Source organism: Hemitrygon akajei, chromosome 6 (genome assembly GCF_048418815.1).
Source record: "Hemitrygon akajei chromosome 6, sHemAka1.3, whole genome shotgun sequence".
Lineage (NCBI taxonomy): Eukaryota > Metazoa > Chordata > Chondrichthyes > Myliobatiformes > Dasyatidae > Hemitrygon > Hemitrygon akajei.
This window is the reverse complement of record NC_133129.1, coordinates 117,359,475-117,386,894: the sequence shown is the minus strand read 5'-3', so window position 1 is coordinate 117,386,894 and position 27,420 is coordinate 117,359,475. Positions and strand designations below refer to the sequence as shown.

Below are 27,420 nucleotides of genomic sequence, written 5' to 3'. Positions count from 1 at the left end.
ATGGCTGCATTCTTAACAGTATGGAGGAACAGTGATATCAGGATGCATAGATTCCTCAAAGTTGCCATCCAAGTTGATAGGATCATTAAGAAGGCATGGAGTGTTGACCTTCACTAGTTGGAGGATTGAATTCAAGAGCCACATGGTAATGGTGCAGCTCTGGTTAGACCATGCTTGGAGTGTTGTGTTCAGTTCCAGACACCTCATTAAAATAATGTGGAAGCTTTAGAGAGGGTGCGGAGGAATTTGCCTGGATGCTGTCTGAATCATAGAACATGTTTTATGAGGAAAGGTTGAAAGGGCTAGGGAGGATGAGAGGTGACGATGGAAGTACACAAGGTGATAAGAGGCATGGATAGAGTGGGCAATCAGCACCTTTTTCCCCAGGACAGCAGTGGCATATCGAGAAGGTGTAATTCTAAGATGATTGGAGGAAACTGTAGGGGGCATGTCAGAGGTAAGTTCTTTACACAGAGTGCTGGGTGCATGGAGCTTCCTGCCAGAGGTGGTGGTAGCATAGTCGTTAGTGACACTTCAGAGGTTCTTATGTAAGCACATGGATGAAAGAAAAATGGAGGATAATATGGGAGCAGGGTTAGATTGATCTTGGAGTAGGTTAAAAGGTTGGCACCACGTGGGTCGAAGGGCCTGTACTATTCTATATTCTAATCGTATTTCTCTCATTTTTCGTAGAGAGACACATCTGGAGCTGCAAAGTAAGCTGCAGGATATCCATAACCCAGGGAACATAATCCAGCTGCTGCTGCGGGAAATGGACCTAGAGGGCGATCTGGAGCCAAGCACTGGTAGGGTGAAATTCAGAAGATCAGTGGATTCTGATCTGTGCCTGGCCATCTAGCAGTGCCTTTTCAGCCGGCATTTTTGGGGATGCTTTTGGCATTGTGTGTGCTGTCCACTGGCTGACCAAAATTCGGCTTTGGGATTGGACAATCTCTTTATTTAAACTATATATAAACCAGTACACGTCCTTTCTGGGTTACAAATGATTGATTATTGGAGACTGGCAGAATGGATGGGGTGGATTTGCCAGTAACTGCAGATTGCAGACCTCTTTTTCTGAGTGGAAGTAGGCAATTTCTGCATACTTTTCCCCTCCAATTCCCCCATCTCCCCATCTCACTCCAACCAACTCATTGGGCCTTGGGCCACTGCCCATGCCTGCTCCCCCCCCATCACTGCTGTTTCTGTGACCTCTCCTACACACTGTGCTCATTTCTGGGTTACAACAGTTCTCAAAAATGCAATCCTATCATAATCACAGGACTGCCTATGAAAGTGTTAATGATAGAGGTTTCCCATTGTGCTATCAAGTGTCACTGACGCTGCATGTTCAGATTTCATATTTCACTGTAAAAGACAATTTGTCTACAGTTCTCAACCTCTGAAGTTAGAGCAGGAAGTGTGAAGCCCGAGTGACTCTCCAGGTAACTGGATACTTGTTGCTTTGATCTGGCCTGGTGGTTCTGATGTTAGCTTGCTGCTGTTGTTGAAATAACTAGAAACCTCCCTTTCCCATGTGAAGATGCTGCTTGTATATTTGTTTCATGTCCTGGGCCAAGCTACTGTTTTATTCCTTTCCCTCAAAGGAACTTGAATAGTTTACCATTTGACTGCTGTGAGTCAGCTAAGGAATGTGTGTGTACTAGCTAGTCTATTTGGTATGTCTTTTATTTGCACAGTGCTGATTTTTAACTGGGGTCCTTTTATGCAGACTTCTGTAGTCCTTGACACTGTTGAATTACATTAACTTGTGCTACTTACCCATTGTGCTCTGTCTTAGAACTGAAACGTTTCTGATTTTGTTTGTTCTGATCTTCCAGACCAGTCCTTACGGATCCGAATGAACGTGGCCCAGTTTTATGGCAGCAATGTTGCCATTAATGTCATGTGCCAGTCTGCATACCACATATCCTTGACCCGTTTCCTTATCTGTCGTGACCTGCTGATTCTGCAGCAGCTAATGCTGCACCTTGGAGACAGTGTAAGTGTTCTTCCAGCTGCAGAATATAAATCGAGCCTTTCAGACAGCTCTGTTTAAACCTTGAAATGATTCTTCCTTCGGTTTTTAATGTTCAGATACGAAAGTTCTGCTGCAGTTGTATTTCAGAATCAGAAACCAACATCAGCTTTATTATCACTGACATGTTGTGAAATTAGCTGAAAGTAAATTTATTATCAAAGTACATATATGTCACCATATGCAATCCTGAGATTCATGTTCTTGCAGGCATTCATAGTAAATACCAGAAGCACAATAGAATGAATGAAAGATCATACCCAATAGGATAAGACAAGCAACCAATGTGCAAAAGACAAAAAGAACAAAATAAATGAGCAATAGGTATCAAGAATGAGATAAGAAACCTTGAAAGTGAGTCCATAGGTTGTGGGAACAGTGCGAGGGGGGAGAAATGAATGAAGTTATTCCCTCTGGTTCAAGAGCCTGGTGGTTGAGGGGAGGGGTTGTTCTTGAACCTGGTGGTGGATCCTGAGGTTCCTCTACTACCTTCCTGATTACAGCAGTGAAAAGAGAGCATGGCCTGGATGGTCAGGGTCCTCTGATGGATGTTGCTTTCCTAGAAAGCACTCCATGTAAATGTGCTCAGTGTTGAGGAGGGCTTTACCCATGATGGATTGGGCTGTTTGCTTTTGTAGGCTTTTCTATTCAAAGGCATTGGTGTTTCAATAGATAATAGGTGCAGGAGTAGGCCATTCGGTCCTTTGAGCCAGCGCTGCCAGTCAATATACTCTCCATTATGCATCTATAGAAGTTTGTCGAAGTTTTAAATGACGTGCAGAATCGTCACAAACCTGTAAGTAGGTAGCAGCGCAGCTGTGCTTTCTTCATCATGGCACTTGCGTGCTGGACTCAATACAGATCCTCTGAGTTGGTAACATCACTCTCCACTTCTGATCACCAGAAGAAAACTGGCTCATGGACATTTGGTTTCCTCTAGAAATCAATAATCACCTCCTTGGTCTTGCTGGCATTGAGTCGGAGGTTGTTGTGGCACCACTCTGCCAGATTTACAGCCTCCCTCCTATATGCTGATGCATTACCACCTTTGATTCTGCCAATGACAGTAATGTTGTCAGTAAACTTAAATGTGGCATTAGAGCCATGGTTAGCCTCATCCTCCTGCTCTTCCGCTTTTCACTAAGCGCACAGCCTTGTGGTGCACCTGTACTGATGGAGATTGTGGAGGAGATACTATTGCCAATCTGGATGGGGTCTGTAAGTGAGGCAATTGAGGATCCAGTTATCAAGGCCTGGGTCTTAAACCTTATTGATTGTTGACAGGATGATGATAGTATTGAATGCCGAGCTGTAGCTAAAAGAGCATCCTGATGCCTGCTTTGCTCTCCAGGTGTTTCACGGTTGAGTGAAGAGCCAGTGAAATGACATCTACTGTGAACCTGTTGTACTGGTAGGCAAAGTGGAATGGATGGAAGATGGTGTTGATATGTTTCATCACCAAACTCTCAAAAGTACTTTGTCACAGTAGATGTCAGTGATACTGGGTGATATTCATTGAGGCAAGTTACCATGTTCTTCTTGGACACTGGTATAATTAAAGCCTACTTGTAGCAGGTGGGTACTTAGACTGCCGAAGTGAGAGGTTAAAGATCTCAGTGAATGTTCCGGCCAGTTGGTCAGCACAGGTCTTCAGTAGTCAGCCAGGTACCCCATCTGGGCCATTGCATTCTGGTGGGTTCACCCTCCTGAAGGATGCTCTCACATCAATGTTTCAATAGTTCTATTTAATATCAGAAAACAGATACAATATACAACCTGAAATTCTTGTTCTTTGTAGACATCCACAAAAACATGTTGCCCCAAAGAATGAATAACACTAAAAATGTTCAACTCCCAAATTCCCCACTCCTGCGCAGAAGCAGCAGCAAATCATCAAACCTCCCCTACCCCCACTGACTTCTGCAAAAAGCATCAGCACCCTCCACCCACCAAGCAAGCAAGAGCCAAGCCATGATATGCAGTACAACAAAAACTAATTATTCACCCAACCATTTGACATACCACATGCTCTTTCTCTCCTTAATAAAGTAGAAGAGAGGTCACTTCTCTCTAGACTAACATGATAATCAGCTAGATGTTTTTTCTTTAAATCTGCACCATCACTTTTTTTTCCTGGGTTCTCTGACTCATGAATCAGCAACAAACTCTCCCCCACCATTGAGAGAGAGCAGTCAGAGCACAGAGGCCTCCAACAGCTGATCCGCTGTTCCATTTTCTCCTACGATACTTCAATCCGTGACACCATCCAAGAACCGGCTCACCTCTGGGGCCACAGAGCCTCAGCACCCTGAGGGCATGCTTGTCTTCCAGGCTCTGCCCTTGGGATATTGAAAAATGGGTGGTTGGTGAGCTCTGGGAGCGGGAATTCGCTGTAAAGAATGAAGTTTGAGTACGGCTCTAGGTCAAGGACTTAAGCAGGACCCCATCCACCTTAAAAATGAAAAGGACGTTAAAGGTAGAAATCAAGCTGTTTCCCAGATGAGCTCAAAGAAGCCGCTCTCTAGCACCATTGTAGCTCTGCTTCAGAGACTGAAATTACAGGGTCATCGAGTTCATGAAACTCCCACAGCCCTTGTCATGAAAGTGTCTCCATGTTTTGATGGTCAGAGTGAGCCACCTATGCCATCTGGTTTTACTTTGTAGAAGGTGATGGTATTCAAACCCTGCCACAGATGTCAAGCATCCTTCAGTGATTCAGGTTTGGTCTGGAATTGCCACTTCACATGTGAGATAGCTTTCCAGAGATTGTACCTGGACCTCTTGCATTTTACTTAGTCGTCAGACCTGAACACAACTGATGTGACTCTCAGCAGAGTCCAGATCTCATGGTTCATGCAGGGCTTGTGGTTGGGGAAGACTCCTATTTTGTGGGTACACATTCATCTCCAACAGTTTTTATAAAGTAATCTGTGGTGTATTTGTTTAGATCCACTGAGCCTTTGAACACAGTCCAGGCCACCCAACTGAAAGCAATCCCGTAGCTGGTCCTCCGCCTGTATGCAGATAGGAGGACAGCCAAAAGAACAGATCTCCTAAAACATAGTCTAGGGATCGAATGGTAGGCATTTTTTGCGGTAGTGTAGCAATTGTCGAGTGCATTGTGACCCCTGGTACTGCAGGTGATATGTTGATAATTGAGCAGAGACTTCTTCAAACAAGCCTGATTGAAGTCCCCAACAATGATTTAAAAGGCATTGGTGTAGGCTGTTAAATGTTTGCTGATGGCAACACCCAGTACCTTGAGTGTCTGCTTAACATTGGCCTTTGGCAGTACATAAACTGCAGTCAGGATCACGGAGGAGAACACTCTGCTTTAAATCAGTTACCTTTTGGAAGCAGTGCAGTGCAAGAACTAAGTTACAACAACAAAAATAGTTCAGATGAGGAACAACAAGGTAGTGTTCATGGACTATTCAGAAATCTCATGAAGAAGAGAAGCTGTTTCAAAACATTGAGATTGAGTCTTCAGCCTCCTAAACTTCCTCCGCAATGGTAGTAATGAGAAGAGGGCATGTCCTCATGATATCTCCAAAGTGACTGACTTTTCAAAGTATTTACTTGTTGTTTTCTGGGTTTGCATACTAGGCTCTTTGGATTTTTATCTGTTGTTTGCATTTATCCAGGATTTTTAAAAATGGGATTAAAGTTGGAGGAAATTCCTTTCCAAAGATGCTCCAACCTCAATGACTAAATTAGAGCAATATTACTGTAGTTTGGTAACTCTGGGAGTTTGTAACTTTAGAATTTGTGTCTATAGTGAACCTGCAGAGAACATTTCATTGACAGCTCTTCTTGTGTGCTGCTCTACAGGTGAGTTTGGGAGCTGGTGGATACCTCTTGCAGCTCCAACAGGAACTTATTCCTCGGACATCACTCCTCGTGTGCTCCTACTTTGTAATGAGATGGGCTTGTCAGTCCTTGGCATCAGCAGTGCCTGGTGACACTTTGTAAGTAATCTAAGATCTGAGGAAAGAAATATTTTGATATAACATCTAGTTCCTCTAGTGAAATACAACCATAAAAGGTACTTAAGTTTAACTTGATATTAAGACAGAAAAAAAGCTGGAGAAACTCGATGGTTGGGCGGTATGTATGGAGGGAATTAGACAGATAATATTTCAGATTGAGACCCTTCACCTTGCAGTCCTGGTGAATGGTCTTGACCCAAAATATGAACTATTTCCCTCCGTAGATGCTGACAGGCCCGCTGGATTTTTCCAGCTTTTTGTCTGTTGCCCCATATTTCAGTGTCTGCAGACTCTTGTATCTCTGTCTTACTATAAATGCTATTGTTTACCAATAGCCAAGCATCAAAAGGGGGAATAGTTCAAATATGGTAGTGCAAAAACAGGGGAAAGTTTGTAAGGAAGTGTTCATGGATTCACTGTCTATTCAGAAATTTGATGGTGAAGGGGAAGAAGCTGTTCAAAATGTGTGTATGTCTTCAGGCTCCTGTAGCCCTTCCTTACTGGTAGTAGTGAGAAAAGGGCATGTCCTGGGTGATGGGGTCCTTTATAATGGATGCTGCCTTTTCGAGGCACCGTGTTTGAAGGTGCTCTGGATGCTGGATAGTGCCCATGATGTAGCTGGCTGAGTTTACAACTTTATGCAGTTTTTTCCGATCCTCTGCCCCTCCATACCAGATGGTGATGCAGCCAGTTAGATTGCTCTCCATGGAAACTTGCAAGTGCCTTTGGTGACCTACCAATTCTTCTCAAACTCCTAATGAAATACAGCCGCTGTTGTGCCATTTTGTAATTGCATCAAAATAATGAGGCAAGGATAGATTTTTCAGAGATGCTGACACCCATGAGCTTTAACCTGCTCACTCTTTCCACTTCTGATTCCTTGATGAGGACTGGTGTGTGTCCCCTGGACTTGCCCTTCCTGAAGTCCCGCTGTCTGATTGGTGTTGAACACTGAACTGTAGTGAATAAACAGTCACCTGTCCAGGTGATCAAAGGCCGAGTGGACATCCACAGCAGGTCTAGGTCCTTGCTTAAGCAGGAGTTGATCCTAGCCATGACTAACTTCTCAAAGCACTTCATTGCAGTAGACATGGATGCCCCTGGGTGATCATTGTTGAGGCAGCTCACCCTGTTCTTGGGCACTGTAATGATTGCCACCCATTTGAAGCAGGTAGGAACGCCTGACTGCAGCATTGACAGATTGATGATGGTAGTGGTTAAGGAGCGTCTGAACCTGGAGTTCTATAAGAGACATAACAAGGTGAATAATTAGAAAAGCAGCTTACGATTTTTTTCTGGTTTCAGGGAATCGAACCTGCGACAGTTGTCAGTGTTAGAGCTGTCAGATTCCAATGCCCTAACGTCACAGCGTGCAGGTAGGTACATTTGTCAGATCTCTGACCATGGGGTAGGTTGGGCAAGGGATTGGTGTACGGCAAAATGAAAAGATCTCTTGACAGCCCATGTTGACAGGTATTTGAAACCCAAAGTTGAAGGTCTGTGAAATTATAGATCAATGTTCATAGGATGAAGGTAGAATCAAAATCAGATTTATTATCACTGTCTTATGATGTGAAATTTATTTTGCTGTAGTAGTAAAATGCAAAGACTTAAAATTACTATAAATTACAAAATAAATGGTGCAAAGAAAAGGGAATGACGAGATTGGCTTCATTTTCTGTTCAAGTAGCTGTTTCTGAGTTGTCGAAAGAGAGTCTTCAGGCTCCTCTACCTCCTCCTCAATGGCTGTAATAAGAAGAGGGTATGTCCTAGAGAATCCTGCCATTCCTTTTCATTCTTTACATTCGTAGTCAATGCTCTCAGTATTTTCTTATTACATTCCTATGCATCAATAGCACTACTGCCACTCGTGGCCACTAACGCCCTTATAAAGCCTCAGTAGTGCATCCTTGCTTTTACATTTTAGTCCTCTCACAATGAATGCTAACATTGCATCTGCCTTTCCTACTACCAATTTAACCTGCAAGTTAATCTTACGGGAATCTTGAATTAGGGCTCCTAAGCCCCTCCCATTTCTGAATTCTCTTCCCATGCAGAAAATTGTGCATTTATTCTTCCTTCAACATGCATAGTCAAGTGTCCCCTGTATTATAAGCATGAGAAAGACTGCAGGTGCTAGAAATCCAAAGCAACACACACAAAATGCCGGAGGAACTCCCAACTCAGGCAACATTTATGGAAATGAATGAACAGTTGATGTTTCGGGCTGAGACTCTTCTTCAGGACTGTAAAGGAAGGAAGGAAGATGTCAAAATGGAGGTGGCAGAGGAGAAGGAGAATAGTTAGGTGATGGATGAAGCCAAGTGGAAAGATAAAGGGCTGGAGAAGAAGGAATCTATCATTTTATCAATATGTTTTTCCATTCTTAGCTTGGTATCTCATTGTATGTTCCCTTGTTTGGACTGTTAATACATTGAGATGAACTTTTTACAATGGCTGGTACCATTTCTGATTCTGTCTTTCAGTTGCTAGCTAACTGTTGGCAGATATGAATGGATGCAATTCTTTATCTTTGTGTTCAAGGCATTCGTTTCTAATCCTGATTAAGGTAACACTGACAAATTATTTTCTAGCCAGCAGTCAACGTACGGTGGTAGAGCTATTCTACCAGCAGGTGGCCAGAAAACAAATCCTTTCCCGGTTGTTATCCCAAGAAAATAGCCCTTTAAATCAGTCGACAATCAACTGGGGACAAACTGGCATTGCCATTACAAACTACCTCCTCCAATATTTGTATCCTTTACAATGGTGCTTCATATAGCAAAATAATTATCTCTTTGTAACTTGCATGATCTACATAGATCATCAGAGACAGACAGAAGCTAAGGGAATAGCTGAGAGACAGGATGTTGAGATTGTGAGCAGGTAAATTGATAATGTTTTTTACCAATACTTACAGGTCACTTGAAGAAACTAGATGTTTCAGGATAGTAAGCTGTCATTAGAATTTTGACCCATGTAATCTGTTAAATACACATTATACTATGAGTTCAGCTGTGGGTGTTAAAGGCCACTCACTGCCATTTGATAAATTGAGTTAATAATTTAAAAGTAAAACGTGGTTTGGAAATGATCACAAGGCCACTGGATTGTCATCCATCTGGTTCACCAATACACCTTGGAGTTGAAGTCTGTTTTTTCCCATTCTTGCCAAATTATGACTCCATATCCATGGTAACAAGTTTATCACTAACTCTGATGTGAACTTGGCAGTTCTTAAACATTGTTAAACCAAGGAATAAAGAAACTGACCACCTGGCACCAGGACAGGCTCTGAGATTGGACTGCAGAGTTGCTTCCAAACATAATCCATCTCCTCACGAGTACTTGGGAGCTTTCCCACAACCCATTCAAGCAACAACCTTGCGTACTTCTCCTGTTGACAGTATTCTTGGTTGCTCCATTTGTGCCAAACCAGCTAAAAAGTAAATCAACCCCCCTCCCCGAATTAATCCCCCCTACCTACAGTATGTCCATATCCCTCCATCTTCCTCACATTCATGTGCCTATCTAAACAGCTATTAAAAGCCTCTAATCTATTTGTATCTATCACCATACAAGACAGCTCTATCCAGGCATCCACCATTCTGAATTAATAAAAACTTACCTCTCACATCCCCTTTGATCTTATCCCCCTCACCTTCAATGCATGCCCTCTGATATTAGACATTTCAACCCTGGGGTAAAGACACTCTCTGTCCACTCTGTCTATGCCTCTCATAATCTTAAAAACCTCTTAACAACTCTCCTCTCAGCTTCTGCTGTTCATGAGAAAACAATCCAAGTTTGTCCAGCCTCTCATGATAGCACGTGCCCTCTAAACCAGGCAGCATCCTGGAAAACCTCCTCTGCACCCTCTTCAAAGCCTCAACATTCTTCCTATAGTGGGGGCGACCAGAACTGTATGCAATACTTCAAATGTGGCCTAATCAGAGTTCTATAAAGTTGCAACATTACCTCTTAACTTTTGAACTCAGTGCCTCACCTAAAACAGCAAGCATTCCATAAGCCTTCTTAATCACCCGATCAACCTGTGTAGCCACTTTCAAGGAGCTGTGAACTTGGATCCCAAGATTTCTCTGCTCAGCAACACTGTTAAGCATCTTCCCCTTAACAATGTACTGTCTTTTTGCATTTGCCGTACTAAGGTGCAACACCTCTCATTTATCTTGATTAAACTCCATTGTCATTTCTGTGCGCCCATATTTGCAACGGATCTATATCATGCTTTTTTTTTGCTAGTCTTATACACTATCTATGACTCCACCAATCTTGGTATCATCTGCAAACTTACTCACCCACCCATCTACATTTTCATCCAGGTCATTTATATACATCCCAAACAGCAGAGGTCCTAGCACAGATCCCTGTGGAACACCACTAATTACAGAACTCCAGCTCAAATAAGTCCCCTTGACCACTACCCTCTGTCAAACCAGTTTTGAATCCAAACTGCCAATTCACCATGGACTCCTTCAATCTTAATCTTCTGGATTAGCCTCCCATAAGGAACTTAGTCAGATGCCTTACTAAACTCCATGTAGACACATCCACTGTCCTTCCTTCATCAGTCTCTCTCTCGTCACCCTGTCAAAAAACTCAATTGGTAAGACACAACGTGCCAAGCACAAGGCCATGCAATGCAAACATAATGCTGACATAATGCAAACTCAGCAGGCCAGGCAGTATCTATGGAAAAGAGTAAACAGGCTACTTTTCGGGCTGAGACCTTTTTGTCAGGACTGTCAGAGTAAGGAAGTGGGAGAGGGGAGGAAGTAGTAGAACAAGATGGTGGGTGATCAGTGCAACAGGGAGAGGGAGGAGGGGTGAAGAGCTGGGAAGTTGATTGATGAGAGACATAAAGGGCTGGAGAGCGGGGTATCTGATAGTGCAGAAGACCATGGAAGAAAGGGAAGGGGAGGAGCACCAGAGGTGAGTGAGGGAAATGGGAATGGTAAAAGGGGTTGCAATTAGTGGAAGTTAAAGAAATCGGTATTCATTATCAGGTTGGAGGCTGCCCAGGCAGAATATAAGGTGTTGCTCCTCCAATGTGAATGTGGCCTCATTGCGAGAGTAGAGGAGGCCATGGACTGATGTGTCGGAATGGGAAGTAGAATTGAGAACCAGCGTGGCTCTCCCGAATTAAGCCATGGGTCTCCAAATGCTTGTATACCCTCTCTAAGACTCTTCCCCAGTATTTTTCCTCCTTAAATAGAAGGACAACATTAGCCGCTCGGCAGTCTTCTGGGACCCTGCCTGTGCCTAGAGAGGACACGAAGATACTTATCAAGGTCCAGCAATCTCATCTCTTGCCTCCTTCTATAACCTGAGCTAAATCCCATCAGGCCCTGGGGTCTTATCCACGTTAATACTCATTAAGAGGCCCAACAGTCTCCTCCTTGAACTCTAAAAGCCCAAACACATTTATACACTCAGCAATGATCTTCTGTTCCTCCGTATCCTCTTCCTTGGTAATTACTGAAGCAAAGTATTCTAAGTACTTCACTCACATTTCCCACATCCAGGCAAATGTTTCTATCTCCCCACCACTCATCCCTTGAATGGTCCCACCCTCTCCCTAGTTATCCTCTACTCTTAGTGTATGCATAAAATGCCTTGGGATTTACCTTAATCCTACCATGGCCCCTCCTGGCTTTCCTAATTCCCTTCTTGAGGTTTTTTTCTGACTTATTTAAACTCCTTGTGTCCTTTGTATGGTCCTAACTTCTGAAGTTTTACCTACTTTTCCTTCTTGACTAAAATCATCACCTCTCTGGGCATCCAAGGTTCTCTTACCTTTTAATCTCCATCCGTCCTTCGAACAGGAATGTACCTTTCCTGTACTTTGCGCAACTGATCTTTAAACATCCTCCACTGTCTAATATGGACTTGCTAGAGAAAAGGGATTCCCAGTTAACACTTAATTCCTGCCTAATGCCCTCATAATTTGCCCTATTTCAAATTAAGACTCTACTGCAAGGACCATACCCATCCTTATCTATAGCTATTCTGAGCGTTAAAGGAGTTGTGCTCACTGTTCCCCCACCGGAAAGTCAGTCACCTGGCCAGGCTCATTACCCAACACCAGATCTAGTATGTCCCCTCTCCACATTGGACCAACCCCATATATGCTTAAGAAACCTTCCTGGATACACTTGACAAATTCTGCCCCATCTAAACCCCTTGCACTAAGAAGGTCCTTGTTTATATTGGGGAAGTTGAAATCCCCTTATGACAACAGCCATATTAGTTTTACATGTTTCCCTAATCTGATTACATATCTGTTCCTCAGTATCCTGGTGGCTATTGAGGTGGGGGGGGGGGGGTTCTTCCTATTCCTGAGTTTTACCCAAATGGACTCGGGGTCTGGCCCCTGAGTGCAGCTGTGATATTATCCCTGATTAGTAGTGCAACCCCCTCCCCCTTTACCACCTCCTCTATCTTTTCTAAAACTTTGAAAACCTGGTGTATTAATCATTCCTGCCACTCTCAACCAAGTTTCAGTAATGGCCACATCATATTCCACGTACTGATCCATGCTCTTAAGTTCATCACCTTTACCCATAATACTTAGACCATAAGACAAAGGAGCAGAAGTCGGCCATTTGGCCCATCGAGTCTGCTCTGCCATTTTATCATGAGAATCATTTTATCATTCTCCCATTTAGTCCCACTCCCCCGCCTTTTCACCATAACCTTTGATGCCCTGACTACTCAGATACCTATCAATCTCTGCCTTAAATACACCCAATGACTTGGCCTCCACTGCCGCCCGTGGCAACAAATTCCACAGATTCACCACCCTCTGGCTAAAAAAATTTCATCACATCTCTGTTCTGAATGGGCGCCCTTCAATCCTTAAGTCATGTCATCTCGTACTAGACTCCCCCACCATGGGAAACAACTGCCACATCCACTCTGTCCATGCCTTTCAACATTCAAAATGTTTCTGAGGTCCCCCCTCATTCTTCTAAACTCCAAGGAGTTTAGTCCAAGAGCAGTCAAACGTTCCTCATATGTTAACCCCCTCATTCCTGGAATCATTCCAGTGAATCTTCTCTGAACCCTCTCCAATGTCAGCACATCCTTTCTAAATAAGGAGCCCAAAACTGCACACAGTACTCCAAGTGAGGTCTTACCAGTGCTTTATAGAGCCTCATCATCACATCCCTGCTCCTATACTCTATTCCTCTAGAAATGAATGCCAACATTGCATTCGCCTTTTTCACCACCGACTCAACCTGGAGGTTAACCTTAAGGGTATCCTGCGCAAGGACTCCCAAGTCCCGTTGCATCTCAGAACTTTGAATTTTCTCCCTATTTAAATAATAGTCTGCCCATTTATTTCTTCTACCAAAGTGCATGACCATACACTTTCCAACATTGTATTTCATTTGCCACTTCTTTGCCCATTCTCCCAATCTATCCAAGTCTCTCTGCAGACTGTTTCCTCAGCACTACCAGCCCTTCCACCTATTTTTGTATCTTCAGCAAACTTAGCCACAAAGCTATCTATTTCATAATCTAAATCGTTGATATACAACGTGTAAAGAAGCGGCCCTAAGACGGACCCCTGTGGAACACCACTGGTAACCGGCAGCCAACCAGAATGGGATCCCTTTATTCCCACTTTCTGTTTCCTGCTGATCAGCCAACACTTTATCCACGTAAAAAACTTTCCCATAATTCCATGGGCTCTTACCTTGTTTAGCAGCCTCATGTGCGGCACCTTGTCAAAGGCCTTCTGAAAATCCAAATACACAACATCCACTGCATCTCCCTTGTCTAGCCTACTTGTAATTTCCTCAAAAAATTGCAATAGGTTTGTCAGGCAGGGTTCTCCTTTAAGGAAACCATGCTGAGTTCTCCCTATCTTGTCATATGCCTCCAGGTACTCCGTAACCTCATCCTTGACAATCGACTCCCAACAACTTCCCAACCACCGATGTCAAGCTAACAAGTCTATAATTTCCTTTTTGCTTCCTTGCCCCCTTCTTAAATAACGGAGTGACATTTGCAATCTTCCAAACCTCCGGAACTATGCCAGAATCTATTGCCTTTAAATCATTGCTAATGCTTCCGCAATCTCCACAGCTACTTCCTCTGTTGTAATTGTGACTGCGCACACTTCTCTTCCCTGACACCCTTCGGTATACTGCTGATGTCTTCCTCAGTGAAGACTGATGCAAAATACTTATTCAGTTCCTCCGCCATCTTATCTCCAGCATCAATTTCTATCGGTCCTATATCTACTCTCACCTGTCTTTTACTCTTTATATACTTGAAAAAGCTTTTAGTATCCTCTTTGATATTATTTGCTAGCTTCCTTTCATAGTTCATCTTTTCCCTCTTAGTGACCTTCTTAAGTTTCCTTTCATAAGCTTTTAAAAACTTCCCAATCCTCTGTCTTCCCACTAATTTTTGCTTCCTTGTATACCCTCTGCTTTTACTTTGGCTTTGACTTCTCTTGTTAGCCACGGTTGCATCCCTTTTCCATTTGAAAATTTCTTCTTTTTTGGAATATATCTATCTTGCACCTTCCTCACTTCTCGCATAAACTCCAGCCACTGCTGCTCTGCCGTCCTTCCCGCTAGTGTCCCTTTCCAGTCAACTTTGGCTAGTTCCTCTCTCATGCCACTGTAATTTCCTTTACTCCACTGAAATACCGACACATCGGATTTGGGCTTCTCTTTCTCAAATTTCACAGTGAACTCACCATGTTATGATCGCTGCCTCCTAAGGGTTCCTTCACCTCAATCTCTCTAATCACCTCTGGTTCATTACACAATACCCAATCCAGTACAGCCGATTCCCTAGTTGGCTCAAAAACAAGCTGTTCTAAAAAGCCATCTCGCAGACTTTCAACAAATCCTCTCTCTTGAGATCCAGTGCCGACCTGATTTTCCCAATCCTCTCGCATGTTAAAATCCCCTACAATTACCATAACACTGCCCTTCTGGCAAGCCTTTTCTATTTCCTGTTTTAATTTGTAGTCCACATCACTGCAACTGTTAGGAAGCCTGTATATAACTGCCATCAGGGTCCTTTTACCTCTGCTATTTCTTAGCTCAACCCATAAAGATTCAACACCTTCCGATCCTATGTCACCTCTTTCTAATGATTTAATATCATTTCTTACCAGTAAAGCCACGCCACCCCCTCTGCCTACCTACCTATCCTTCTGACACACCGTGTATCCTTGGATGTTCAGCTCCCAGAGACATGCATCCCTAATATGGTCTCTGAGGAGCTGCATCTCGGTGCACCTGACGCAGATGTGGCCATCAGGGAGGCTGGAGGTCTCCCAGGATTCCCACATCTGACACCCTGAACAAAGCAATAACCCTGCAGACATGCTACCTAATTCTACAGGAATGAAACAAGGAAAAATGTCTACTCACCCACTTACCTCACCAAACACACAAATTTTTTAAACCGTTAGCTCATATGGTTAGCTGTGTGAGCCCTGCTGTTCCTCTGTCTGACCGAGTTGGTGCCTCACTCTCACCTCTTCCCGTTACTGTCTAAGCCCGTTGAGCCAAAGCCCTACACCCTGCTGCCACTTACTCCACTGCCCGCTGTATAGGGTGGTCTTCTTTTTAAACTCTCCGCGCTGTCCTGTCTACGTCACGCACCTGTGCAGTCTCGCCCTTCTTGTACTCGAAGTTTTTTTAAAAGTTGCCTTCCTTCAGAATTTAGCTCTCATGCCGCCCTTCTTGTCCCGATCCAAAAAACAACTGTTGGAAGTCCCCTTCCTTTTTAAACTCTCTGCCTTTTAGCATTAAAGTACACACACTTCAAACTATCTGACCCATCATACCTATTACTTTGATTTTTGCCTTTCAATACTTTCCCTAAAATCTACCTTCTGGTCCGATCCTTCCCTTACTGACTTCGGGCTCCTGTTCCCAGCACCCTGCAAAACTAGTTTAAACTCCAAAGTAGTATCAACAAATCTCCTGGCCAGGATATTGGTTTTCCTCCCGTTCAGGTGCCACCTGTCCCTCTTGTACTGATCACCTCTCCCTCAGAAAATGATCCAAGAACTTGAAACCCTGTCCACTGCACCACCTTCTTCATCTGTACTGTCACCTCATTCCTACCTGCCCTAGCCCATGGCACAGGGAGTAATCTGGAGAAGAGGTCCTTCTCTTCAGCCTCTTTCCAACTCTTAAATACTCAGTGCATAGGACCTCTTCCCCTTCCATTGGTGCCAATATGCACCATGGCCCCTAGCAGTTCACCCTCCTCTTTGTGAATATCTAGCACCTGGGAGGCAACGCACCATCCTGGTGTCTCTTGTGGCCATATAATCTCCTTTCTGAAGTGCTAACTATAGAATCCCCTGTAACTACTGCGCTGCCTGGCTTTACCCTTCCCTGTCGAGCCTCAGAGCCAGCCACAGTACCGCTAGCCTGGCTGCTGCTGTTGTGATCTGATGGGTCATCCCCTCCCAGCAGTATCCATAGGGGTATACTTGTTGCTGAGGGAAATGGCCACAGGGTAACCTTGCACTGACTTCTTAATCCCCTTACCTCTCTAGGTGGTCACCCGTCTACTGTCCAAAGCCTGTACTCTGGGTGTGACCACCTCTTCAAAAGTCTCGTCTATAATATTTTCAGCCTCTCAAATGATCCTAAGTACAACTCCTTGACCCGGTCTGTCAGTTCCCGCAGATGATGTCATCAGGGAAACCATCAGGTATCCCAACTTTTCTGATAAGAGGAGCGTTTCATCCTGACTATGTACTAAGGGGGGGAAAAAAGGCCTGTCACTTCTAAACTGTACCCCTGCCTGTTGAGCCAAAGCCTTCATATTCAGTCACTGGCACACTCAAACAATGACCACTCTGTTTGACCCCACCTACCTTTTATTTGCAGCTGAGTTTAGGCCTCTGACATAAACGTTTACTGTGTCTTACCGGCTCCTGCACAGACCGGCCTTGCCCAAATCTGCTCCTCTCTCTTCCAACTCTAACACTGACACTCTCACTCCCCATGCCTGTGCCACCAGAAAGGATCAGATTTCATCACGTCTGCTTTTTTGTATATACACACTCACACTCCAAACTTGGGTAGGGCTGATAATATGTTGTGAATATTTTTGTTAAAGCAGCAGTACGGTGCAAGGCGTAAAATTACCATAAGCTACAAAAATAAATCATTCAAAAGATAAATAATGAGGCAATGTTCATGGACCGTTCATAAATCTGATGCATACATTGTTGTTGTCATCTATTTCAACTATCTGGATGATCATATGGTTAACTGAATAAGCAAATTTGCAAAACACACTAAGGTTGGGGGTGTAGCGGACAGGGAAGAAGTCTGTCAGAGCTTGCAGCGAGATCTGGACCACCTAGGGAAAAAGGCTGGAAAAATGGCAGGTGGAATTTAATATAGAAAGGTGTGAGGTGTTGGGCTTCGGTAAGGAATGCTGTAGAATAAAAGGATACTGGTTCATAATTTACTGAAAGCCGTGTCACAGGTAGAGAAGATCATAAAGAAAGCTTTTGGCACATTGATCTTCATAGATGAAGTATTAAGCACAGGAGTTGGGATGTTGTGTTGAAGTTGTATAAGATGTTAGTGAGGCCTTATTTAGAGTATTGATGCAGTTTTGGTCAGGTGTAAATAAGGTTGAAGAGTACAGAGAAAATTTACAAGGGCGTTAAAAGGAAAGATTGAATGAGTTGGGACTTTATTCCTTGGAAACTAAAAGATTGCAGAGAGATTTGATGGAGGTATACAAAATTGAGGGGTATAGGTAAGGTAAATGTAATCATCTTTTTCCACAGTTGGGTAAGACTACAACCAGAGGTCATGGGTTAAGATTGAAAGGTGAAATGTTTAAGAGGAACTTGAAGTGAAACTTCACTCGGGGTTGTAAAGAGTGGAATGAGCTGCCAGTGCAAATGTCACATGCGAGCTTGATTTCAACATTTAAGAGAAGTTTGGGTAAGTACATAGATGGGAGAGAGGGGTATGTAAGGCTATGGTCCAGTTACAGATTGATGGGACTAAGCAGTTTAAATGGTTTGGCGTGGAGTAGACTGACTGAAAGGCCTGTTACTGTGCTGTACTTTTTTATGACTCTATGGAGGAAGAGTTGTTGTTCCTGGATCATTGAGTGTGTGTCTTCAGTGTGCTGTAGCTCCTCCCTGATGATAGTAAGGCAATGCAGGCATATCCCAGATGGTAAAGGTCTTTACTGATGAAAATCGCCTTCTTGAGAGTGCATCTCTTAAAGATGTCCTTGATGGCCAGGAGGGTTGTGCCCGTGATGGAGTTGGCTGAATCTCAACACTTTGCGGCCTTTTGCATTTCCGTGCATTAGAGGCACCATACCAAGCCATGATGTAACCAGTCAGAATACTTTCCACTGTTTATCTGTAGAAATCTGCAAGAGTCACCTCAAACTCTTGATGAAGTACACCACTGGTGTTTTTTTTGTGATTGCATTCATTTGTTGGGCCCAGGATATGCAAATCCTCAGAGGCTGACCAGGAGCTTAAAGATGCTCACCGTTTCCACCAATGTGTGTCCTCCAAACTTCCCCTTCCTGAAGTCCACAATCAATTCCTTGGTCTCACTAACACTGCGTGATACTATTGTTGTGATACCACTCACCCTCACTCCTGTTGTCTCACTCATCTATGCCCCTTGTTGCCATCTGAAATTCGGCCAACAAAAGCTGTTGTTGGTTAATTTGTATATGGCATTTGAGCTGTGCCTAGCCACATAGACATATAAGTGTAAAGAGAGCAGAGCAGGAGCCTACGTATGCATCCTTCAGGTGCATCTGTGTTGCTTGTCTGAGGAAGAAAATCATTGGCTGTAATTATTGCATTCTCTGAATATGGTAATAAATCAACTTTTTGTCTTCATACCGATTTGTCCTTTCCCTTTCTAAGTTCTACCTCACTGGTCTTGTTTGCTCCCCTGGAAGCTTCAAGGACGTACGTGTGCTGGTTTGTTCACCTGATAGAGAAACCATTGGGAAGAGGAGCTGACAAGGTCAAACACCTCACCTGCTCCATTGAACCGTCTTTCTGTGACTGCACGTTTTGTCCCTAGTGTGTAGCTCATGTCAGTTGTCTTTTGACCCTCTTCAGTGGTCTTGGGCATCCCTGTTCTTCCTTAACTCTGATTCAGATGGCCAAATAACACCAGTTTCCTGTTTCCTGAGTTTCTCATGGGACACTGTCAGTATGTACAGCTTCAGGTACGTGGTTTAACTTTTCTATTCATTACCTCTTAAAGTAATGAAACTTGAAATCTCAGTCTGAAGGTGTGATCTGTTGGTATTGTGAGCAGCTTGATTTTGCTGCTATGAGGGAGACATGGAACATAGAATAGTACAGCACCTCTGAATATTTCTGGCATTCCCCACTAGATTCCCATGCATTTTGATTACTTGTATGCAGCTGCTCGTAACTGTCTCCCACCCAACTTAAAGAATAAAAACGCCAGTGTGGGGGTGGGAGATGGTTGTGAACCAGGTTTCCCTATTATTTGGCTAAAAAAACAATAAAAGGACTAAAATCCAGGGCTAGGAGTGATTTTCCTTGACACGGCAACATCTGAACAAGTGCAGCATCCAACAGCCCAATAAAATTGCCATTGTTGGTGCTGGTGCCATACCTAGAGCAGAGCAAGGTGAATGTTTGGATGTCGGTTGTCTTCAATTATGTGTTTGATCTTTCTGAGAAGAACCCAGGAGAGGATCTTTGCACTGTATTTTACTGTGTTTACAGCTCACCTAATGGAGTCCCAATTGCAGGATGTGGATCACGGGAATGTGGATACATTTGTGGGGTGGAGGGGCAGCAGAGGCCAGATTAGTTTTGATGGGTCATATTTTTTTCCTCTGCAATCATTTGCAGATGATTGCATTCACTTTCCTTGTCGTGTCTTCATAGCATTTCCCCGCTGGCAGCAGCCTACTATTACAAAGTAACTTGTTTAAATGTGTATAATGCGCTGCCCACATGTAACAGTACAGAAATTTTTTCTTCTCCCTCCTTGCATCATTCTATGTTTCATGGGCAAACTAAGTCTTGTTTACTGTGAAATAATCTGAACTTGTTAACACAATTTTGATAAACTGTGACTGAATTGAATTAATGTTACGTGCTGGGCTTGTGTAGCTGTACCCCTGTTTCTGCCAGCTAATGAGAAAAGCTGAGGGAAGGCTGCATGTAAGAACATGTCTGTATTGTGATTGTGTGCTCTAAGCTGTGAATTCTCACTGTTGAGATACTTCGTTGTGTTTAGTAAATGCCACTAACCATTTACATGTTTTTAAAGGAATATGTGCGTCTATTACAACCCTGGTGTGAAGTTAATGTTGGCTCACGGCGGTTTGTCCTGGGGCAGTGTTACCTGGCCACAGGTGAAGGGTACAAGGTAAGACTCTGGTGAGAGTGAAGGATAAAGAATGTTGGTGAGGGAATTTGTGTTGTTGCTTTCAGCACTAGCAATAGACATGGGTGAAAATTATACATTACTTCCCTTCACAAATGAGAAAATCTGCAGATGCTGTAAATCCAAGCTATGCACACAAAAGGCTGGAGGAACTCAGCAGACTAGATAGCACCTATGTCGACATTTTGGGCCAAGTACTGTCAAAGGGTCTCAGCCCGAAACATCGACTGTACTCTTTTCCACAGATGTTGCCTGGCTTGCTGAGTTCCTCTAGCATTTTGTGTGGACATTACTTCCTTTACTCATGTTTGATTTTCAAAGCAAATTCCTTGTTTAACGGAGTCCAAAAACAGATGAACAGCTCTCAATAATGATGTTGTAATTTCAGCTTATTAGCTTGATGAGTGAGTAGGTAGATAGTGGGTGAGAGCCTGTTCTGAATCTGGGAGTAGGTTGTGGAATGGAGATTAATTCAAATCTCATTCCAATACAATGCAGCACTGCTTATTTTACTGCCTCAGTACAGAAGTATTTATGAGCTAATTGACTAACTACATCCTATGTGATCCAGTTAGATCTGAGGGTACTTGTGACAAGGGATAGCCAATAAAAAGGTTCCTCTTTCCATGCGAGTTTAGTTATTCCTGCTGTCTGACAGTAATCTAGTCCATACTTCCATTTTCTCATCTACATAATACCCCTTGGCAGTAATACGAAGACCACGTCAATTTCTAGCTGAATGCTGTAGTGTCCAGATGGAGTTTGCTGTCTCCTTTCCCAGTCCTTGCCTCCCCCATTCATTCTACATTGAATATGTGCACTGCTTGAACAAATAAATTCCTCCCAGTCTCATGGAGGGAGACCATGGCCTTTTCCTGTCACAATCTGTGTTCCTAGCTCGTGCCTTCATTCCTATTCCTTTACAGCTATTTAAATCTAGGCTGCATTTGACCTCACTGCAGATTTCTACATCATTAGCCTGTGCCTGAAGCCCTAATTCACTCCTTTTGTTTCCGCTGGATAAAACTACTCAGATGAACTTCTGGCCGGGTTTCCTATTTAAAGCTGCTGTACTCCGTCCCATTCACACATCATCCCCACCCCCTCTCCTCACTGGCCTGCACTGACTTCATCTTAAACAATATCTCTATTACACATCCTGCACTTCAAACTCCTTTATGGTTGTGGTGGTCATTTGTCATCTTCCCCATCTCTATAACCCTTCAAGTTGTCTCTACTCCAAATTTATCTTTTCTGAGGTTACCCTTTCCAGCGTCATCAATCTTTCCTTTGACTGCCAAAATTAAGTTCTAGCATCCTTTCCTGAAGCCTCTTAATGCCTCCCCCCCCCCCCCACCCCAGTCTCTTGACCATGCCTTTACCATGATTGGTATAGCATTATTTGTTTGATGCATCTTCTGTGCAGCACCATGATACTTCTAGTGAAGTAGTGGTACATCTAGAATTTGCCACTGTCCACTTGAGGAGAGGCCAATGAACAGACGCATGAGATCACGATCTGTCCTGTTTTTCCTCTTCAGCCCATTCCGGTAGGTACAAGGTGATGAGAACTGGTTCAGATCTCTGTCCTCCCAGTCAGGTGTTGTATATTCCTTGGATTTGCAACCTGAGAGTGCCACTATTTCCTTCCAGGCTCTGGAGTGTTTCTGTGATGGTGCTGCAGCAGTGGGGAGGGAAGAGTTCCTGGACAGACTGATCCGCGTGGAGGATGAGGAAGCTGCCTCTAATCCCAGGGTGCAGTATTACAACAAGGTGTGTATTGAACTGTACTTTGGGTTCTCTTGAGTCTTGCACCAGTGGCAGGGTTGCTTGGGTACTGAGGATAAGTGGGCTGGAGTCTGACTTTAAGCACAGGATAGATGTGAGCCTTTGTTTATCAATGGGATGACTTGAGATTTTCAGTTGCTTTTGATCAGCAGTCATTATTTTCTGTCTCCATTTTGATTTTACATTTCTTGCTCCCTCCTCCTATAATTTCAATACCACTCTTTCCCATGTGGTTTTGTGGTGCATCTGATGGGCCTAGTGTACCAAGAGTTACTGAAAGCAGAATGGAAGATTGCTTTCTCTTACTAGTTCCTTTGGGACTCTAACTGGGAATCCTCCATCCTCTGCTATCGTGTCCCTCTTCACCAGCAGCCTGCTTCAGCAGAATGTCAGCTGATTTTTATTTCTCTTCGAGTTTTTCAGGGAACTGGTAAGAGCAGTTTCTGTTGAGTGAAGAAATAAAAATGTTGCTGAATATCATGGGAAGGCTGAAATGTAGAAAGCACCTTTCATGAATGATTGGATAAAGCACAGATCTAATTGAGCTGTGACCATGTAAAATCAATTGAATAGGTCAATGAAAACAAAATTCAAATTCCATCTAGCGCACCTTTAGTCTTGCTGATCTTTTGGTTTAGTTTTCAAAATAAAAACATTGCAATAGTAAATATAATCCTCCAACTCCCATCAAGGTCCCATTTTTAGGTGCAAATGTTAGTCTTTAATGAAAATACAAAATCTTTGCCTCTAAACTGGGCTTGTGCAGGATCTGAGGTACCACTCTGCTTAGACTTGGTACCCTCTCCTCCAATGGTTATGTTTCGCAAACTGCAAGCACTTGTTCCTAAATATTAACCACTCATTTCAGATGGCATCTTCACAAACTGTTTCCTTCTGTTGCCATGAGTGCTGCGGTAGTGAACCATACTGCTGCATTCAGTTGGATATGTATTCAATTAACCACATTTAACTTTGAGCCCAATCTTGTATGCTGCTTATTCTTAGGTGCTGCGTTTACTGGAAGACATGGGGTTACCAGAGCTTGTTCTGCAGCTAGCGACAATTGCAGTGACTGAAGCCAGGGATGACTGGAAGATACTGGTGTGTGACTTTTTTGTTTCATTTCTAATTTGTTTGAAAGTATTGCACTACTATTTCAACATGTGGTGGGATACAGCTCCAGCAAGGATTTATTTCTGAGTCTCTGGTGTTTCACGTTCCCCCTGCCAGGGTAGAAATGTAGAAATGTCAAGAACTAGTGAACATGTAAAGTGAGGGGGAAGATCAGAGGAGATGGTGTGGGGCAGGTTATTTTATACAGAAATGGTAGGTGCCAGGGGCTAGGAGCAGGTAAATGGTGTTTAAGAAGGGCATAAAATGAATATGCATAAAATGGAGGGATATGGACCATGTACAGGCAGAAGAGGTGCAGTTTAATTCAGCATCGTGTTCAGCACAGACATTGTGGGCAGAAGGACCTTTTCTTGTGCTGCATTCTATTTCTGTATGTTCTATTTTTCCACACAGGCCATGCTGTGGACAAAGATTTTCAAGCATCATTTGGACCTAGGTCACAATCATCAGGCTTATGAGTCACTAACTCAGAATCCGGATAACAGCAGGTGAGAGATTGTGCCATGAGATGTCACCATTGTTCTGCCCCTCTGGCCCCCATCCCCTTCAGAGTGGCAAACTGGCACGCTGTGGTGTGATGTTGAGTTCAGTGTTGTGCGCATTGTTAGAGGGGGTGATTAGCAGGCTGGCCCATGAGCTCACCCTGGATCCGTTCCAGCACAGCTGTGTTGTACTGGGTGGTGCCCTGTGTTGGCATGCACGGCCAGAAATTAGAACAGGAATGACAGATGTGGTAGCTGCAGAGTCTTCGCAGGGAGGAATAGCCTCTTGTTCCTATGCTGTTCAGATGGGGTGAGGGGGAGTGGTTTAAAGTGCTGGTGACCTCATCTTTTGTTACAGTGGGGCTCTTTTTTCCTGTGTTCCCACTGGTCAATCCCCTAACTAATGTGAGCTTGTCCTGTGCATGGTACGTCGCTGCATTTAGGTCTGTGCAGTGTTTTCCAAGGTTCAGAACTATAGCACCCTGTGCAATGAGTTTTTTAAATAACCCAGACCACTGCTGCTTTGTAGCAGAACAGGCAGCTGACAATGTTCACATTTCCTTTGAAAGTTCTTGTATTTCCCCCTTGGGTATATCTTTGCCTCCAGCAGCTTTACAGGATACAGGAGTTCATTTGGAAAAATTCTGCTAATCTCTTCCACTTGTAGTGATGATGTTGTGTGCCACTTGATCTGGTTAGAATGGAGTCGATTTATTTAGTGTCCGAACGCCCATTTAAATTATCTGTTTGAATATTTTTGTCCCACATTTAAGAAACAGGCTAAAATAGTTGGATAAAATACTTATCAGTCCAGGCTGGACCTTGACCTGTCACCTAATATGCCGACAATGTCAAATTTATCACTAAACGCCTGTCTCTCTTGTCTTTCCCTGTTTATGTCAGTCTCTCATTTGAGTCTCACTTGTCCAGTTTATTTTGAAAGGTGCAGTGCCCATGGGCTGAACCTACCAAACTGATGTCTGAAGCAGAAGTTCCTGGACTTTTCTGCATTGTACTTCAGAGATTTGTTTCTTTGCCAGCCCCTCTGCCATTCTCTTTCAGTGCCTTGGCCCCTGTTCAAACCCAGGCCTTTTAAAGAGAATGGCCCAGTTACTTGCAGCCATAGGCTTCACACTGATGATTAATGTTGATAAAAGGAACTGCAGAGGCGGGAATCCGGAGGAACAGCAATCTGCTGGAAGAACTCAGTGGGCCAAACAATGTCTGTGGAGATTCAAGGAATTATTAACATTTTGAGTTGAAACCATGCATCAGGACAACATTGATATTTTTAATCTCATCTGCACCCCCCACTCTCACACTTCCCCAACAGATGCTGCTTGGCCTTTTGAGTTCCTCCAGCAAATCGTTTGTTGATCATTAATGATATAACCCCATCTTCCTAGTTAGAAAATTAGCAGAGGAAAATTTCAATATATCCAAGTGTCTTGTAAGTTTATGTTGCAATGACTTAATTTAGAAAATACTAATGGTATTATGAACACATTGGTAACTGGAAAACGTTAAGTGTATGGAGGATGTAACTGCAGCACGGAAAAGTTTAGGAAGGGGACTGAATTGTTATTATAACATTGTGATTGCGTGTGTAATGCCTCTCTCATTTTCTCTTTTGTTCTTACTCCCTCTCTTCCCCCCCCTCTCCCCCGCCCCCCAGACAGCTTGACTGCCTGCGCCAGTTGGTGGTGGTTCTGTGTGAGCGCTCTGAACTTCAGGATCTGGTGGAATTTCCTTACATCAACCTTCACGATGAGGTATGTAACACCCATGGAGGGTGGGGAGGAATTCTGCACGTGGCAAATTACTCCACACTCATCCCGATCGTTCAGTCACTGCACTGAAAAATCCATGTGAAGGTAGTCATCTTAGTGTTGGTACATGTTAGTTTTGTATGCAGAGGTTACTTGGTTAAAAACATTTGATTTGATGGGACCAATGCTACATGCATCCAATATTCAGAGGGTTCAATAGATGAACTCTTTTGGCCTGAAGTATGAATGGGAGGGTGGCTCGAGGATTGAAAGTAACCACTTTTGTACTCCAGCTGTGGCTTTGGTTCCAGATTTCATGCTGCCTCTGCTCCTGTGTTTCAGGTGGTTGGAATCATCGAATCTCGTGCCCGAGCTGTGGACCTTATGACCCACAACTATTATGAGCTATTGTACGCATTCCATGTCCAGCGGCACAATTTCAGGAAAGGTAAAGTCTGGGCCTGCTTTCTCGGTTCCTGATTCCACAGCACCAGAGTACCAGATGTTACTGGCAATGCTATCAATCTGAGGGATTAGCATTGGTGGGTCATTACACTACAATGCGCTTGTAGCGCCCAGTCAATCATTACACTCTAATACACATAGGTGTAGTTTGTCAATTGTAGAACAAATGTTTGCCCATTCCTCTACTTGATGTCATAGTGCAATAGGATACACCATGTGCTCTCAACTGTATACTTTGGTATTGCTATAGGCTTTTGAGTCTTGTTCCAAAGGTTTGCAGATGTTGATAGCTACCCCGGCATGCCTGTTCTTTTGTATAATCCTGCTACAGCTGGTCTCTGTGTCGTTCTCTTCCCAGCAGCTCGGACATCAGACCAGTTCATGCCTTCCCATCCCTGTCAGCTGACGAGCAACCCGAGATCTTTCCTTGCCTTTGTCGTGTTGTGTAGCTGATTGGTCACGTCCTCATTCAGTCTGGATTCACCCAAGGCTGCTTTCCCTAACATCGATTCTGTCCCTCACTGTCTACTCTCTCTGGGCTTTGGCATCCTACTTAAAGTTGGCTGGTCATCCACCCCAAATCCTTTCTCCCTGTTCCCACTCACCATCTTGCTCCCCCAAAATACTGCTTGCTTCAGTCTCAGCAATAGGGTCCTATATCCTGCATTATTCAAAGTTGAGCTTTTTGTCATATGAACAAGTGGTCCCTGCCATCTGTCCAACAGTCTCTTTGACCCTGTACCGTAAGGCAAGAGGTACCATAGTATTAGGACAAGGACTGTTAGGATGGGAAACGGCTTCTGACCCCAGGCCGTGAGACTACTGAACTTCCTGCCACCACCCAGGTATCACCACATATGAAGCTCCTGTAGTATTATACTGTTAACTTATGGCATTAGTGCACCTTTTGTTTGTGATGATATTACTCTGTGACACACAGACTCCCACTGATTTTGCACCATTCATTGGTTCTCTAGTTTGAAGTAATAGCAGCCATGAGCTTACACATTGCGACAGAACACAGCACCTCGTGGTTCTGCATTTTATTCCTTCTAACATGCTGATGGTGATAGTGCAATGAAGCATGTCCACATTGTGAAAAAGAACTTCACTTCCACAAGTACTGCATGTTTTTGTTCCTGTCAGTACAGTTGAGGCTTTCTGTGTCATGTTTAAGATTATTTCTTCACCTTTCCTTAACGGACCAGCAGCCAAATTGGTCACATTACCTAAGCCAGTCTTGTCAATGAACATTGAAGTTTTCCAACCAGACTGTTTTGTTTGCTCGTGATATTTCTTCCAATTTGT

General features: G+C 43.6%; 1 protein-coding gene across 1 annotated transcript in view; it reads left to right on the top strand.

The window, feature by feature from the left end:
- Positions 1-27,420, top strand: part of nup160 (nucleoporin 160) — an 80,171-nt gene that overhangs the window by 33,569 nt on the left and 19,182 nt on the right. The window contains exons 16-27 of the mRNA XM_073049116.1: positions 694-806; positions 1,842-2,002; positions 5,870-6,006; positions 7,333-7,403; positions 8,622-8,781; positions 19,203-19,272; positions 20,358-20,456; positions 22,128-22,247; positions 23,268-23,363; positions 23,790-23,884; positions 25,554-25,650; positions 25,990-26,095. Of these exons, the coding sequence (XP_072905217.1) occupies positions 694-806; positions 1,842-2,002; positions 5,870-6,006; positions 7,333-7,403; positions 8,622-8,781; positions 19,203-19,272; positions 20,358-20,456; positions 22,128-22,247; positions 23,268-23,363; positions 23,790-23,884; positions 25,554-25,650; positions 25,990-26,095 (1,325 nt within the window). The remainder of the gene's footprint in view (positions 1-693; positions 807-1,841; positions 2,003-5,869; positions 6,007-7,332; positions 7,404-8,621; positions 8,782-19,202; positions 19,273-20,357; positions 20,457-22,127; positions 22,248-23,267; positions 23,364-23,789; positions 23,885-25,553; positions 25,651-25,989; positions 26,096-27,420) is intronic.